Below are 15,488 nucleotides of genomic sequence, written 5' to 3'. Positions count from 1 at the left end.
CGCCATAAGTACTACTGTTGGGTAGTTCCTTAAACTCATGTAAACTCACGTAAAAACACATAAACACCGCATATATGCCTATTGTAAACTAACCTTATAGATTGTATATTTTCCAAATAAGTGTTAAATAATAAAAATAATTTTTACAACTACAACCGTATGTATACTGTATAGTCATCTCTATATTTTATTGTCTTATGGCTTTCCCGAATATATATATTGTCAAACACCAGGTAGTCATAATACAGTTTCTAAGACTTAAATATTGTTAGAACTTAGAACCATTATGTTAGGTAGGTATACTTGTTAGAAAATAAGAAAAATATATAAGATATTGGTGCTATTATATAAGTTGAAAGAAACATATTAATTACTAATTAGTCATTGTGGTTGAATAAAAAACTAGCTGTGTGGTGTAGGTAGCATATTATAAATTAGGTATATAAATGACAGAAACATGAGAGTTGTTAGGGTATTTTTAGTGGAATTTTTAGTTGTGTAGCAGGCATTAAACAGACTCTACCGAGGATTTTTGAACTTAAAAACCCTTTTTTAGCAGCGATTTGAAATTTGAAAGATCTTTATCATTTTCAGTTTGATGGATGGTCACATTTTACCCAAGCGGTTTATGGATAGCCATTATTGGCAGCTGCAGTATGTAGTATGTGGACGTTTTACGATTAAAATATAGGTAAAATTGGCTCTACACAGTTTGCCCTATAATTGTATAGAAAGTGATTTATTTACGTAGATAATATTGTGCAAGGTAAAATAAAATTAACTTGAAGTAAAGTTTTATAAAATTTGCTTATTAGTTATTACTTATTATAATAAACTGATATATGAATCAATGATAGCGTTATGATTTGGCGTTTGGTAAGTGTAATTGATACGATGCTAGTGTCATAAATGTGTACTGAATCACATAATGCATTATACAGAGTGACTCAAATCTGCCAAAGCCGATAAATCTAATAAATATTTAGTTTTTAAATGTAAGTACTAATATCAGTATATATTATGATGTAAGCGGGCATGGCCACACATTTGGTGTGAAAACGGAAAGGTACACTTTTGGCGGAAACGGGTAACTTCCGTCCTTATTACTCCTTAACGTCTTTAGCCATTAGGGTCTTAATTTGTGAAAAATAAAAATTCACAAAACTGATAGATACTTCTCTTGTTTTATCATTAAAATATATGTAATATGTATACTGTCGTACTGAGCAATATTGACCACATGTAATTTAGATTTTTCATGACAATACAAAAAGTAATTAATAAATAAAGGAACCCAACAAAGTAATATCTATTATTGTCAAGATATAGTCATCACTGATTGATATAAATATACCTTATTAGTATAATGTAATGAATGTATTGGTTGTGCCTTGTGCATTGATTTTACAATGATGTTTTTCTAAATATATTTAATGCCTGTACTCTGTATTCACGACGAGTAGTCGAAAAAAGCTTTAGAGTATCTTTTCTGGTAGAGTGTATCTAGTATACCCATATGCGCAATTTGGGGGAGGAGGGCCTTGAAAGTTCTAATCTATATAATTTAGTCAGTCAACATTGTTTGAAGAAATTATTTTCTAAAGTTTAAATAACGATTCATTATTCGTGCATTTTCCATTGTAGAAATCAGATCCACCCAAAATAAAGAAAGTTCCGTTACTATATTAAGTTGATTAACGTGGTAATAATGACGCCCATTTCCACCGAAGTCAAGATCGAGACAATATTGCAGGTACGGCCGGCCGAAGAGGACTTTCAGCTGTCAAACCACGATGTCACTGATCCGCTGAGACGCCATTCTAGTTTGGTGCCGAACATGGCCCTGCGATTTACTTGGACCGACATCGAGTACGTCTCGGAGCGAGGTTCGATCGAGACACCCGAGTTTGAATACAGCCGAACTATAAACCTCACACCCAGATAGCAGTGCACTCGAGCTTACTGCAAGAGCCTAAAGTCCGTGAGGGTATGATGAAGAGGCAGACCCAGTAACCACCGCTCGATGTGGAAATGGACGAAGCGAATAAGCGATTCTCCCGACGTTTATTTTGTTGCACTTGACATAGGTATCAATTTAAAAAGAAATGGACCGGTTATCACCGAATTTGGTAGCAGCCGTACCAACGCCAGTTGAAAAAAAAGTTATACCTAGGTCCTAGATTTTAAGATTGTTGTACAGTAAATCGTATTATGATTTACACAAACGTTTAGATAATACACGTTTTGGTATGTTATTTTATTTGATATTATTATATTATTGATTATTATTAATAAACATGCGTGTCAAGGCCAACACGCTAGTGGAATATTCATTTATCGTTTACAGAAAATGCTAACATCTGGTGAAAATTTCAACTATTTACTGTTATTCGCTTTTGAGTTATATCCATAGGCAAAATCTGGGGAGACTTGGAGGGGATTAACCCCTCCAAACATTAGTATTTTAATTGAAGTATTAAATCCTTCATTAGTTGTCAAATCTCCTCAATTCAGTCCTTACCTATATGTTGTTTGAAGAAATTATTTTCTAAAGTTTAAACAACGATAAATTATTCTTATGTTTTCCATATACCTCGTATAAATATCGGATCTACCCACAGACATAATTATATTATAGGTTTCACAAAAGTGTTACAAATTAGTAGGTAGGTAATAACTAATTACAATATATTACTAATAACATTTAAATCTGTTTAGAATATAGTCGATACTCGATGGTAGTGTTTTTTATAAATTTTAATTTTCGAATCGAAGCAGTTTATAATTATAATATGCATTTGTAATATTTTAAAATATTTTTCATTTTTAGAAATAGGAAGATTTATTATAATTTAAAATATATTAAATGTAGTAAAGTGGATGAGAAAAAAATAATAAATACATTATAATATAATATTATATTATATAGGTACCTACATAATGGAATGTTTTTATGTTTTTTAAAGGTATTTGAACAGGTGGTATGGGGGCAGAGCCCCTTTCATACGTCTGTTTCATTAATATATGTAAAGCCCCTCCAAGTCAACAACTTAAATTGCACCTATGAATAAGCCTACATTATTTATATTGGAAATTAATCGTTACATGAATATAAGTTCTAACCGTTGCAGAATACCTATGCATCATGTAATATGTATGTTTAACACATCATTAACATTGTAGTTATACAATAGGTACAATACCTAGGGGAATCAGTATTGAAGAATGATGTATATGTATTTAAATAGGAATGGTAATGGTATATAGGCATACCATATAGGTATCTAGTGATTATTTACAATATATCTATGCAATATGAGATTTGCGGAATGTATTATATTCAACTATTAATTAGTAACTTAAAGCTATACATTGTTATTTTAAGTGTTATAATCATTAAAAGTGACCTACATATAACTACATAGTATATACCTAGTATATATTATGACCTATACATAAATAGGTATGACAGTAGGTAGGTAATTTAATGGATACTAGGTACTTCCAGATGTTATAAGTGTACGGTGTATAGAAGATAAGTATAAATATTTATCTTATTCGATAAATCAGTACCTGCATATCGTAAGTATGAGTATAGGCCACGTAGGTATCTATATTTGATACGGCTTAAAATTTTAAAATAGGTATTTTTATATTTTATGTACCTATACTAATTGGTCATTACTCATTACACAGCACACTTTGGCCCGAGCTCAGTAATTATATAATATGGTATGGTATAATTATCAATTATACATTTTATAAATTTAAGTATATGTAGATTGTAGGTTTTATTAAGTAAATTTACCAAATTATAATATATCTATGGGCTAGTACCTAGGTATACTTATATATATAGACAGCAATATATTTTAATTCTAATATTCGTATGAGTTTAATAATATACCTACCTAATCATCAAAGGAATAACACGTATGAACTTGTAATTTGTACGAGGAAAAAAAATAATATTAGGAATAATAGAAAAACGTTTTTTGTGGCTTATACCTATTTGTATTTATTAGAATATAATAATATACGCTGGTATCATGATCGAAGTCATAGACCAACAGGCTATTGTGACGTGCAGTTGTACTAATAATTTATTCGTTACACGAACATGTATATCGTTGAGGCCGCGTGGATGTATCGCAATTTGCAGTGCATATAATAATAATTGTATACCGATCGTGGTCAATGCATTTATTGTGCGTCACGTACGACGTACATATGCGGTATTTGCAGCTCACGCGCATTGATTCAAACGGTGTGTGCAACCAGCGCATTGCGATTTCGAAATCACCGACGGTTCATGGCATTCATTCTGACGGACAAACGCGCATTTTAGTTGCACCGCGTGTTTACGTAATACCATTTGAACCAGTCGCCATTCGTCAGCGTGCACAATATTATGCACTCGGTCGCGTGCCTGCAGGCTCGGGACGCTCGGGTACCTATGCAGTTGATCCACAAGACTCCAGTGGCGTAATATCAGTTATTATTATGAGGGGCCAAAAGTTCTTACCATCACATAATATGAGTATATTATGACCGAATGAAAAGACCAGCTTAAAAGCTGATATCAGTTCATATTTTTATCTCGATACAATTCCCATCTTACATAACTCTATGTTATGTCTGAGGCAAAAATAGTCTCATTTTTACGTATAGCAAAGAAGACGCGGAGGGGAAAAATTACTATGGTATCATTGGTACCTATACCGGCTGCCTCACCGGTATAACTACAATTTTTTCTAGATTGGTAGAACAACTTAATATATTATAAAAAGTAATTGAAAAATCAAAATTAGTTTTTGAAATTGTGGATACATTTCGTTGTATTATATTTTGAACTAAGAACTGTAATAAAATAATATGAATTACAATTTTGACAGGATGTATAATATTGTACCAGAAACCTTCGCAGGGGTGCACTCAACAACGACCCAAAGTTTCATCGCTATTGGACATGCATTTGCTTTTATGTACGTAGAAAATTATAAAGTTTATCATGAAATCTTACATTCATTTTTACTAAGTTGCACATCTAATAGTGTGTGAATTTGTATATCCCGTGCTTTTTGTGTAATGCCGTTAAAACGGTGAATTTTAATTATATTTTGCTGGTCAGATGGCGCTATTATTGTATTTTTGTTACACATATTTTCCACTATTCCTTAAATTTTCTTTCATACAAACTTTGTTCGGCCAATTGCGGACACACAAAAATAAAGAGTTAACCAAATAGGCGTAGACGCTTTGAAGTGATGCGCGTACAAACATTTTTGGCACTTTATTTTTATTTAAAAGATACTTTACATATTAAAAAAAAAAATTTAGTTTACTTACCAATGAGGGGGGGGGGGATGCTCGGAAAATGCAAACTTTTTTTGGTAAATTTCACATGCAAGCAACACGGGACTCGGGAGCGCTGAGTTCAGTTTAAAAAGGCAGTTAAATTTCAACCCCCTCTTTAATCAATAATTGTTCCATACTCACAAGTCCCGCCAAAACGCTTCATTTTTCTATAGACTACCAGTAACATCAAAAGTACGCGTTTTTACTTAAAAGAATTTAAAATAGACTGTTAAATTAGCATTCTGTAGTTAACACAATAAATTATTATTTTTACCAAAATACGATTGTTTATCGTATTAACTACCTATATTTAATCTTATACAAATATACTTACTCAGCGGCCATTGCCAATGTCCACCATATTGTTTTCGGGACATTATTAAATTTAATAGTACATAAGTATTAGGTATGCGTTATTCGGCTGTCGTAATATTACATATTTTAGTTGTGTTATTGTAAGCATGAAATTAGAAATGATATTTGTTATTAGTTTATTACTAAATCTCCTGGCGTATTGCGCGGGCATTACGAAAAAAAATCGTTTTTTTTTAGCGACGGTCGCAGCAGCTGTTGTAGTAAGTTGTCGTTGGTGTTGCAGCGGTGGGGGCAATACCGCCATATCGCGCCGGAAGGTTGTCGGCCTGGGCGCGTCGTGCACAACAAACTGAACTAACTTCCGCGGCGGCGGTGGCGTGCGGGCGTTCGGTGCAGGAACTACTTCTGTGACGGTGTAATGTGCGCGCGCATCGTACCGCGGCAGTGCCAACCACCGTAAATTTCTACTCCATGGACCTGGGGACCCCAAGCGCGACAAACTCTTACGGCATTACGGCCATACGGCGGCGTCGTCGTCCGAGAGTAATGTGCCTTGTGATACTCGTCGGTCGCAGTGGCTCCACCCACCCGTTACTGACGCCGATACGATCCATGAAAATGTGGCGAGGCGGGAAAGCGTTTCGTTTTACGTTCCATGACTGTTGCCTCCGCCGGCGTCACCGCCGCTATCTGGGCGGTGCAACTGTGCAACTACACCGTACACCGACACCGCAGCGGGTACGCGTACCGTTCTGTGCACCACGAAAATATTAAATAATATGGTCGGACAGCCGTGTTTTGTATATTTACGTTTTTGCTGATCCGAGATTATTCGCTGTTTTTGTTATTTTTGTTTTTTTTTTTCTTCCCAATTTGTCGTGCTTCGGCCAGTCCATAAGCCAGCTAGCCAGCCAGCCATCGTCCAATCGACGCCGAAACGGCCTTCCGAGAGCTCAACGTCCGTCACAGCCTTAGTCGCCGCCGCCGTAACCCGAGTCCCGCAAACCTAAGCGCCCCGGGAGCCGCGCACTGATCGCCAGCAGCGCCATGGTCCTGATCAAGGAGTATCGCATTTGCATGCCGCTGACCGTTGACGAGGTAAGCAGAGTACACCACCAGCGGCGCGAGTCGTTCGCTTATTTGATTATTTTGGCGGTACGTCTACCGGTGGCCGCAACGGTCGTCGAGGGCCTGCTACGTGATTTCGTCTCGGACTCACCGTGTATCCCTCGCCGTAGGGGGCCTCCCCCTGGAACCGTGGGCCCCTTTTATTTTTTACTCGTTTCAGCAACAATTTCTTATGGGCCCTCCTTTTTATCGTCGCTTTGTGTCTCCGTAGCAATGTTGTTGTGTGTTCCTACTTGCGAATTTTTTTTCCCGCGAACGTTGCCAAATCATGCCCTGTGCCCCCCTCTTCCAAACACCGCCCCTTACCCCCTCTTCCGCCCTCGTTCACCTTTTTCGGCGGGTGTGATTGACCGGCAGCCAAAGCTGCCAATCTTTTATGCGACGGTTTCGATGTCCTGCTTCAGGGTGTCTCTTCCAGTTCTGTTTTTACTAAAGAGGCATTCTATGTGGGCACGGATTGTGTTTGTAATATTTAAGTTGTATCCACACTGCGTCGGTTACTTGCTCATTTGATGCATATTGATATGAATGACCGAAATTCCCCTCTATGAGGGACCGTAAGGACCCAAGATATAATGTTTTATGCCAACTCCTGGTAAATTGATGTTATTGGTCAAATTCGATTTTTTTACTCATATATTTTTGATGAAGTACCTTTGGAGTATACCAATTGATCTTAAAGGTTTGTTTTAATTGTTTTTGATAATGTGTTGTTATTTGTTGTAAGTACCCTTTTATGTTGGTTGTTGGTGTTAAGAAGTGGACATTAATTGTTCCAATAAACTATTTAGGTACCTTGTCATATTTGTACAATTTTAGAGAGAAAAAGTTTTGGTGCTCTGTCTGTCAAAAATATGATCGTGAAAATACATAATTAATTCTTAGAATATTTTAATTATTTATAAAGCTAATAGGGTTATATATAATAAGGGACTTATTGAATAAATAAAATGGTAGCAATCATAATAAAAATACACAGTAATTGTGTATTTTATTGTTAGTGGTTGGAGGGCACTTACTGCTTACCAAGATACTACCTACTTATTGAATAAAAAAATTAAAAAAGGAAGTCATCACAAGAATACAAATGGAGACTTATAGATAATGTAGTATTCATTTTATAATACAAATTAAATTTAGAATTAATTGGTAGGTACTTATTATTATTTGTTCTTTAATAAATGTTGAGTTTTATGAATGATTTTAAAATAGGATTGTATGTTTATTAATGTTGTAAACATTTCTAGTAGGTACTTATATAAATAAAAATATGTACTAGGTATACCCACTACATTTACTGTAGAAAAGAAATTTTTTTAACTTAATTAAAAATACTTTTTTTTATTATTGACTAAATTTGATTTGTAAAACAACTACATTGCTTAGGTAGATACCTAAAGAAATTCTTGCTACAAAATACCTTAGGTAATTTCTGGTACCTGTATTATTCAATTTATTAGTTTAATTATATGTATTATTTTATATAGCTTATATTATTTTCTTCCTAAAATACCACCAAGATAATATTTTGACATATTTGTACCATTATGGTACTATTTATTTCAATGGATAAACTGATACTCTAATACTAGAGGTACTATAGTTTTGACATTTCTGTGTATCCATACCTGTAAGATATGATAACTGGATTTAAACATTATTAGGTAGCTTTCCTTATAAGGTCATCAGTCATCACATATATAGTAAATAAATTGAGTTTATCTACATGAACATAAATGCATTGTGGTTATTTTTAGTATTTATCTAAGATGTTCAATAGTTATTCTTCTGGCACATTAACCCAGTTTAATGCTGATTGTTTTGGTAGTAAAATAACTTTCGATTTCACTACATATGTATAAACAAAACTAGCAGGCTATATTGGTTAAATAAATATAAAAGGTTAAATGATATTATATACTGACATTCAGTTGGTAAGTCTTAAATCATATCAGTAGGTAATACCTGAATTTTTGTACCTAATGATGAAAATTATTAGATATGTACCTTGTTTGTTAAAATCAAGCAGGCATTTTAAAAACTCAATTCAATATTTTCTCATACAGGTACCTGCAATAAATGTGTACAAATTATAAATGAAAAACATATTTCAAATTGAACCTGATAATGGTTTAAAATAAAAACAGAATTTTCTTTATGAACTAGATATATTTGTCAATGAATAATACATCTTTAACTTCATGTTTTGACATATTTTGACCATCAATAAAATCATTTTTTTAAACCAAGTTGTATGGCATAATATGTACCAGTTATAGTTAAGTTATTAACTTAAATAATAATTGGTAATTTTAGAATTATTTATGTAATTATTAAGGTTTATTACTCATGCTCCTTATTATGACTAAACCTTTTTTTTTAAATTGTTGGCTTTACCTATGTTTATTTTGTAAGGCAAATACTTTATATCAAATAAGTAGCGTGTTTGTTTCAGCATAGACATAAATAATAACTAAATTACAAATGTTTTTATTTTGATAAAATATTTTTGTACTATAGATTTCATCATTGTTAAATAAACTTAGGGTAGATTTTTAATATTATAGTACCTACAAATAATTTTATATTCTTATTAATATATTTTCTTTTGTGTATACAATTATGTACACATTTTAATTAAGAACAAGTTAACTCAATGGAAATATATTCTCTAATATATTTTAATAAATTATAATCTGAGTTATAATCCTACTACTTACTATATTTAAATGTTTGATTATATGTACAAATTGTTTATTTATGCTGTTGTTATCAATGATGTTAACATTTTTATTTTGTTCTTTGATTATGTCTTACCCTTATTTTAAATTTTGATAGAATGGAAACTTTGGGATTTTTTTTATTTTCTTAAGATAAATTAAAAAAGTGGCTTTCATGATTTTTCAACTATTAATTGCATTATTTCTACAAATTAAGGTAAGTAAGTAAAAACAAACTTTGATTTAGATTAATTGAGCTTTATGTATAATATATTATACTTATATTCACTATTTAGAAAATAAATCTAGTGTCCCCAAAGTTTCCAGTTCAGTTTGATTTATTAACTAGTAAAAATATGAATATGATATAATGTTAATACTATTTTTAGCTAGTTTTTAATATTTTTGGTATTTTTTTTTTATTGCAGAATATAAAAAGAACATAATGTTGTTGAACACTGAACGTACAGATAAAATGGAGTTAAAACTAGATGTTGTGCCTTCAACTCCAGTATTAAAATGGAAGAAAATTCTTGATCCTATTGGACCTCAACCAAGACCTCGCCACGGGCACAGAGCAGTTGCTATTAAAGATCTTTTAATTGTTTTCGGCGGTGGAAATGAGGGAATTGTAGATGAACTACATGTTTACAATGCAGCTAATAACCAATGGTTTATACCTCAGACTTCTGGCGATATACCGCCTGGGTGTGCTGCATATGGTCTAGTTGTTGATAATACTAGACTACTAATTTTTGGAGGTATGGTTGAATATGGAAAGTATTCAAATGAACTATATGAACTTCAAGCAAGTCGATGGCATTGGAGTAAGCTTCAACCTAGACCTCCCCTTTATCACATGTCACCTTGCCCACGGCTTGGTCATAGTTTCACATTGATAGGTAATAAAGTTTACTTATTCGGAGGGTTAGCTAATGACAGCAATGACCCGAAAAATAATATACCACGTTATTTAAATGATCTATATACATTAGATATATCTTCACCAGACGCCTTAGCCTGGGATATACCAGAAACAGTAGGCGATTTTCCACCTCCTCGAGAATCCCACACAGCAGTAGCTTATACTGACTCGAGAGGGAAATGTAAACTTATAATTTATGGTGGTATGAGTGGGTGTCGACTAGGAGATCTTTGGACCTTAGATATAGATACCATGTCATGGAATAGACCTATAGTTTTGGGTCCTAAACCTCTACCAAGATCTTTGCACACAGCAGTAACAATAAAAAATAGAATGTTTGTTTTTGGTGGTTGGGTTCCATTTGTTGAAGAAGTCAAGTTACCTATTCATGAAAAAGAATGGAAATGTACGAATCAATTAGCTTGTCTTAATTTAGAAACAATGACATGGGAGGAACTAAACATGGATATGAATGAAGATAATATGCCTAGAGCTAGAGCGGGTCATTGTGCTGCTAATATACAAACAAGAATGTATGTGTGGTCTGGCCGAGATGGATATAGAAAAGCATGGAATAATCAGGTTTGTTGTAAAGATTTATGGTATTTGGAAGTGGATAAACCACAAAAATGCGCTAAAAATCAATTGGTTCGTGCATCTACTAATGCCCTAGAGATTGTATGGAATAGTGTACCGACTGCAGATGCTTATATTTTACAAATTCAAAAGTATGATCAGCCAGCTGATACTGCAGCTCCAGCTCCACCAACAATGATTGATTACTCATTGTTACCATTTTTGACACCAGAATTGGCAAAGAAAAATACTGATAATGACGATTGTCAAATATTACCTGCTACCAGTACTAAAGCTGGTAGTCCTGCCAAACCAAATCAACTTATACAAATAATACCCCAAGGTTCCACTGTTAACTCCTCTTCTTTAGTAAAAGATCAACAGTTCACTCCTGTTATTGCTCAAGCATCTGGAAACATGAAAATAAAAACTGTTCAAAGCACTAATGTTACACCATCGTTACCACAAAATTTTAAGGCAGTAAGTCCTGTAACACCAAAAACACCTGCATTTGTCAGTTCTCCTTCAATGGACATGTTATCAGATGCTGCCATGCATACTCTTGCTGCTGCTGCATCGGCTACCCAAAAGATCAAAACCACTGTAGTAGTTTCTAAACAATCAGAACTTCCAAAACCTGTGATTAAGACTTCCAGTGCACCATTTAAAATTGTTCAAACACAAAGGTCAATAAAAAATGTCATGTCACCTGTAAACACCACAGTGCCACAACAACAACAACAAGCAGTTCGTATAACCGGCCCAGCTTTACAAACTTCAGTTGCTGGTACAGTTCTTAAAACTGGATCTAATGTTTTTGGAAAGCAAGTGATTTTCCAAAAACCTGGTGGTTCACAATCAAATTTTGTTACCTTAGTTAAGACCAGCCAAGGTAATCTCATACAAGGTATTCCAGGAAAGATGATTGGAACAACTACACCAAATAAAAATATGCAACCATCTGTTCTAAAGTTCATCAATCCTCCAATAAATCAACAGAGTAGTCCTATCAAATCAAACCAAACAATGAAAACGGTACCATTAAAAACGGTTGGAGCAAGACTACCAGTTGCTGCCAATAAACCAACAATTGTTATTCAAAAAGGTAACACAAATCGATCAGCATCTCCACAAATCATCATTGTAACGACTGGTTCGAATCTCAGGGGTATACAGACTTTTTCAGCCTCCCAAGCTAATATGACTAATCGCACCAGTGTAAGTAACTCACCTGTTCAAATGGTAATGGTATCATCAGGTGGTAATACACCAACAGGAAGTAAACCTATTACAATTACTATGGCTGGAACCGGTAATCGTAAAATGGTCACTCTAGGTAAATCAAATTTAACTGGTATGACAATAGGTGGTAAGCCTGTAACCCTTCAAATGGTTAGTGGCCAAAATAATATGGCTATCTTAACTTCAAATTCTGGTGGTAATGTTGTCCAGCTGAAGAACACCAATATTGTGAATACACCCAGTACACCTAGATCTACTGCAATCAATTCCAAAGTACCGTCCTCTGTCAAACTATCCTCTGATTTACCGGCCAGTACAGAATCTGCGCTAACTCAATTAGCTGTGGAAGCAGGCATTATTGATTCATCCAATAAGAGCAGTAATGACATGGAAGAATCACCCGATTATACCAAGGAACAATTGGAAAATCTGATTCGGGAAGAAGGAATTGAGAGTCTAGATGTTGATATGAATAGCGTGGAGGACGCTTCCAGTGTTATTGACTAAATAATTATTTTTATTCTAATGGATTCAATAATTCATGGCTAATTTGTTTTATTTATAGTAAATTTTTTATTTTTTCTGCGTAAGCCTGATTATTTCATTTAGTCTATCCCTAGCCTATCAATACTGTACACTATATTTTTCATAAAATGTTTTTTCTAATCACAGAAAAATATGGGTAGTTGTAATTTTATTATGTAAATACAATTTTGTATAATATATAAGAACGTATGGTAAAAATGTTAATTTTCATGAATTATTTTGGTTTATATGAAACAATTGATGTTTTTTTTTTAACATTCAATAGCCCGATTTGTTATTTCTGGTACATTAAAGATTTAATCATGGGTAAGTTTTTATTCTTTGTTTATATTTTTAAGTATTTTGCCTTTGTTTATGAATGTTAACTCCATAATTTATGACCTAATCACCTACTTTCAATTGGTTAATAAATGTGTTTATTTTGTTAACAAAAATAAACCACAATCCAAGGAATAAATTACAATAACCAAGATTGAAGTATGTCCAAATGTTAGTATTTTTCTAGGTATTTTAAAATATTAGTCTTTATTTCCCCCCATATCTTTGCCTATGTTTAATTGTAAGATTTTTTGAGATAATTTGAGATATAATATAATGAATTTATGTTAATTTAAACACACATAATAAGCGGTATTTACTTAATTAATGACAGCATTGAATAATTTCGAGTTAAGTTTGTGTTTTTGTCCTGGTTCCCAATTCGTTTATTTTATTATTTCTTTTTGATATGCAATTTTATCTGAAATTTTTACTAATTGATATCGGTTCGTGAACTTTTTTTGCTATGTAAATCATTTGTGAATTCTGATTATACATATTTTGACATTTATAACATATTGTTAAAAATGTGTAATCAACAATACAACATTGTCTTAATATCAGTAGTTTTTTCTTTCTATCCGAAAGCAGTTATTAAACCGTTCATATTGATCCAATTAATAATAAAACATTTTGCATTATCTTCATAGAAAAGAAAATGTTATGCCTGTAAATAAATTTGATGCCATCTTTTGTGATAGGTTTTTAATATTATTGTCAGGGCGTTTTCGTATGTGTGCACGATTCCCACCATATAATATTATATTATGTCACCATTGGTTACACTTCGATGACCGTTAGGACAATAACCGTCCAAGGTTGTTAGGTATGTTTCAAATTATGGGATTGTTATCGGTTTTGCCTACCAACAAGAATGTCTCAAAATCACTGGTCGATCGTAGTGGATAGACAGAAAAACAAATCATGTAACACTCAACGTATAGCTACGAGTATATGAGTTAAATTTTCACTAGGCTCAAACATCTTCGAAAGGCTGAACTAAATCCAACACTATTGTAAATAGCCAACTCTCCCGGTTAAGTTATAATGTTCTATCAAACCGTCCAGATTACATAACACAATTTAATCCCAACTTCTTAGAATTTGCGTTTCAGACGAGTTAGTATAGGTATGCTGAGTTTATTTTAGACTATTATTGTACCTACAAGCGTTTTGTTATTATACTGCTAATAATTTATCGTTACAATATTATTATAATATTAATTATATGTTTAATAGCTACATTTTTATTTTATTCCTCTTAGTACAATAATATAAGTATTGGTCTTGAGTGATTATTACCCATTTATTATTGTCATCAATGAAATGTTGTTTGGGAAAAATGCCGCATTTGCACTACTTTGGTATATCTACCAGATCGTAACTGTTTATAGCTTTATATAGGCGTTTGTCTTTTTTATCGCCTAATATTAGGATTTATACTTGTGTGCATAACATTATTGTTATGTAGTGTGACTTATGAGTTAGCGATAACAAAGTTCATAACAACTAAGAATTAATTATGAAACTGCACGCATATCTTAATTTTCTACACACTACCGCACTACTGCAGTGTACTGCAATATCATTAAAGCATTATAATATTGTTCTGCGCTTGTTTAATGTGACTATAGGCTCTATATTCGTTAATAAAATTAATATGTTTCGTCTTAATAACCTTGGTCGCAGGTTGTATATAGGTACACTATTTGTGAAATTTAAAATTTTAGAGGGAAGACAACACTCAGGAGCTCGCCTTTATTACTAATGTTTTTAGAGAACAAACTTTTTTCCTGAATCGTAATTGTGTATTGTGGATGCCTTGGTAAATTGCATTTTTTTTATACGTACCTAATATTTTTATATTCCATATTTCAAGCTATTAACAGTTAATTATTACACAATTAATATTATTAATGTAATATTCAATATGTGAAGACTACAGAGGAACAGCGTACTTATAAATCAATTTTTAGCTACACAATTTTAAATGTTTAAAATTATCTCGAGAATTGATTGTACAATGTACAATCTAATTATAAAAGTTTTGTCGTATTTAACTGTAATATTTTTATTGTTACTATCATATTTTATTTTATATCACTTCCACTTTAATTAGGAGAATAATATTTTAAGACTGAAAGGCGACATTAGAAATAAAATTGACTTATTGCGTTTTTCCCCTGTAGTTTTACGTTTTAGATATTTTGTATGTAAGGACATAACTCATATTTTCTAATCTATGTTATAGCCACCAAAATTGAAGTAAATACCGTGAATTTGTTGTACCTACCTAGTTATAGTTTTTAGTTTTTCATTACTTAAGAAATTATTTAGGAATTATCTTTATGATATATATA

The 15,488-nt window shown here is 32.9% G+C and overlaps 1 protein-coding gene across 1 annotated transcript; it reads left to right on the top strand.

Annotated features, from left to right (window-relative positions):
• The first annotated feature begins 6,374 nt into the window (after positions 1 to 6,374).
• Positions 6,375 to 14,852, top strand: LOC111040255 (host cell factor 1). The gene is made up of 2 exons (XM_022324086.1): positions 6,375 to 6,771; positions 9,950 to 14,852. Exon 2 carries the CDS (start codon positions 9,967 to 9,969, stop codon positions 12,769 to 12,771), a length of 2,805 nt encoding a protein of 934 aa, XP_022179778.1. The 5' UTR covers positions 6,375 to 6,771; positions 9,950 to 9,966; the 3' UTR covers positions 12,772 to 14,852.
• Positions 14,853 to 15,488: the final 636 nt, after the last annotated feature.

This window comes from Myzus persicae, unplaced genomic scaffold (genome assembly GCF_001856785.1).
Source record: "Myzus persicae strain clone G006 unplaced genomic scaffold, MPER_G0061.0, whole genome shotgun sequence".
Taxonomy (NCBI): Eukaryota; Metazoa; Arthropoda; class Insecta; order Hemiptera; family Aphididae; genus Myzus; species Myzus persicae.
Note: the sequence above shows the minus strand (reverse complement) of the source record. Positions and strands in the feature narration are given on the sequence as shown.

Excerpts from the sequence above, each read along its gene's own strand:
- LOC111040255 (XM_022324086.1), top strand. The coding sequence starts at position 9,967 with ATGTTGTTGAACACTGAACGTACAGATAAAATGGAGTTAAAACTAGAT.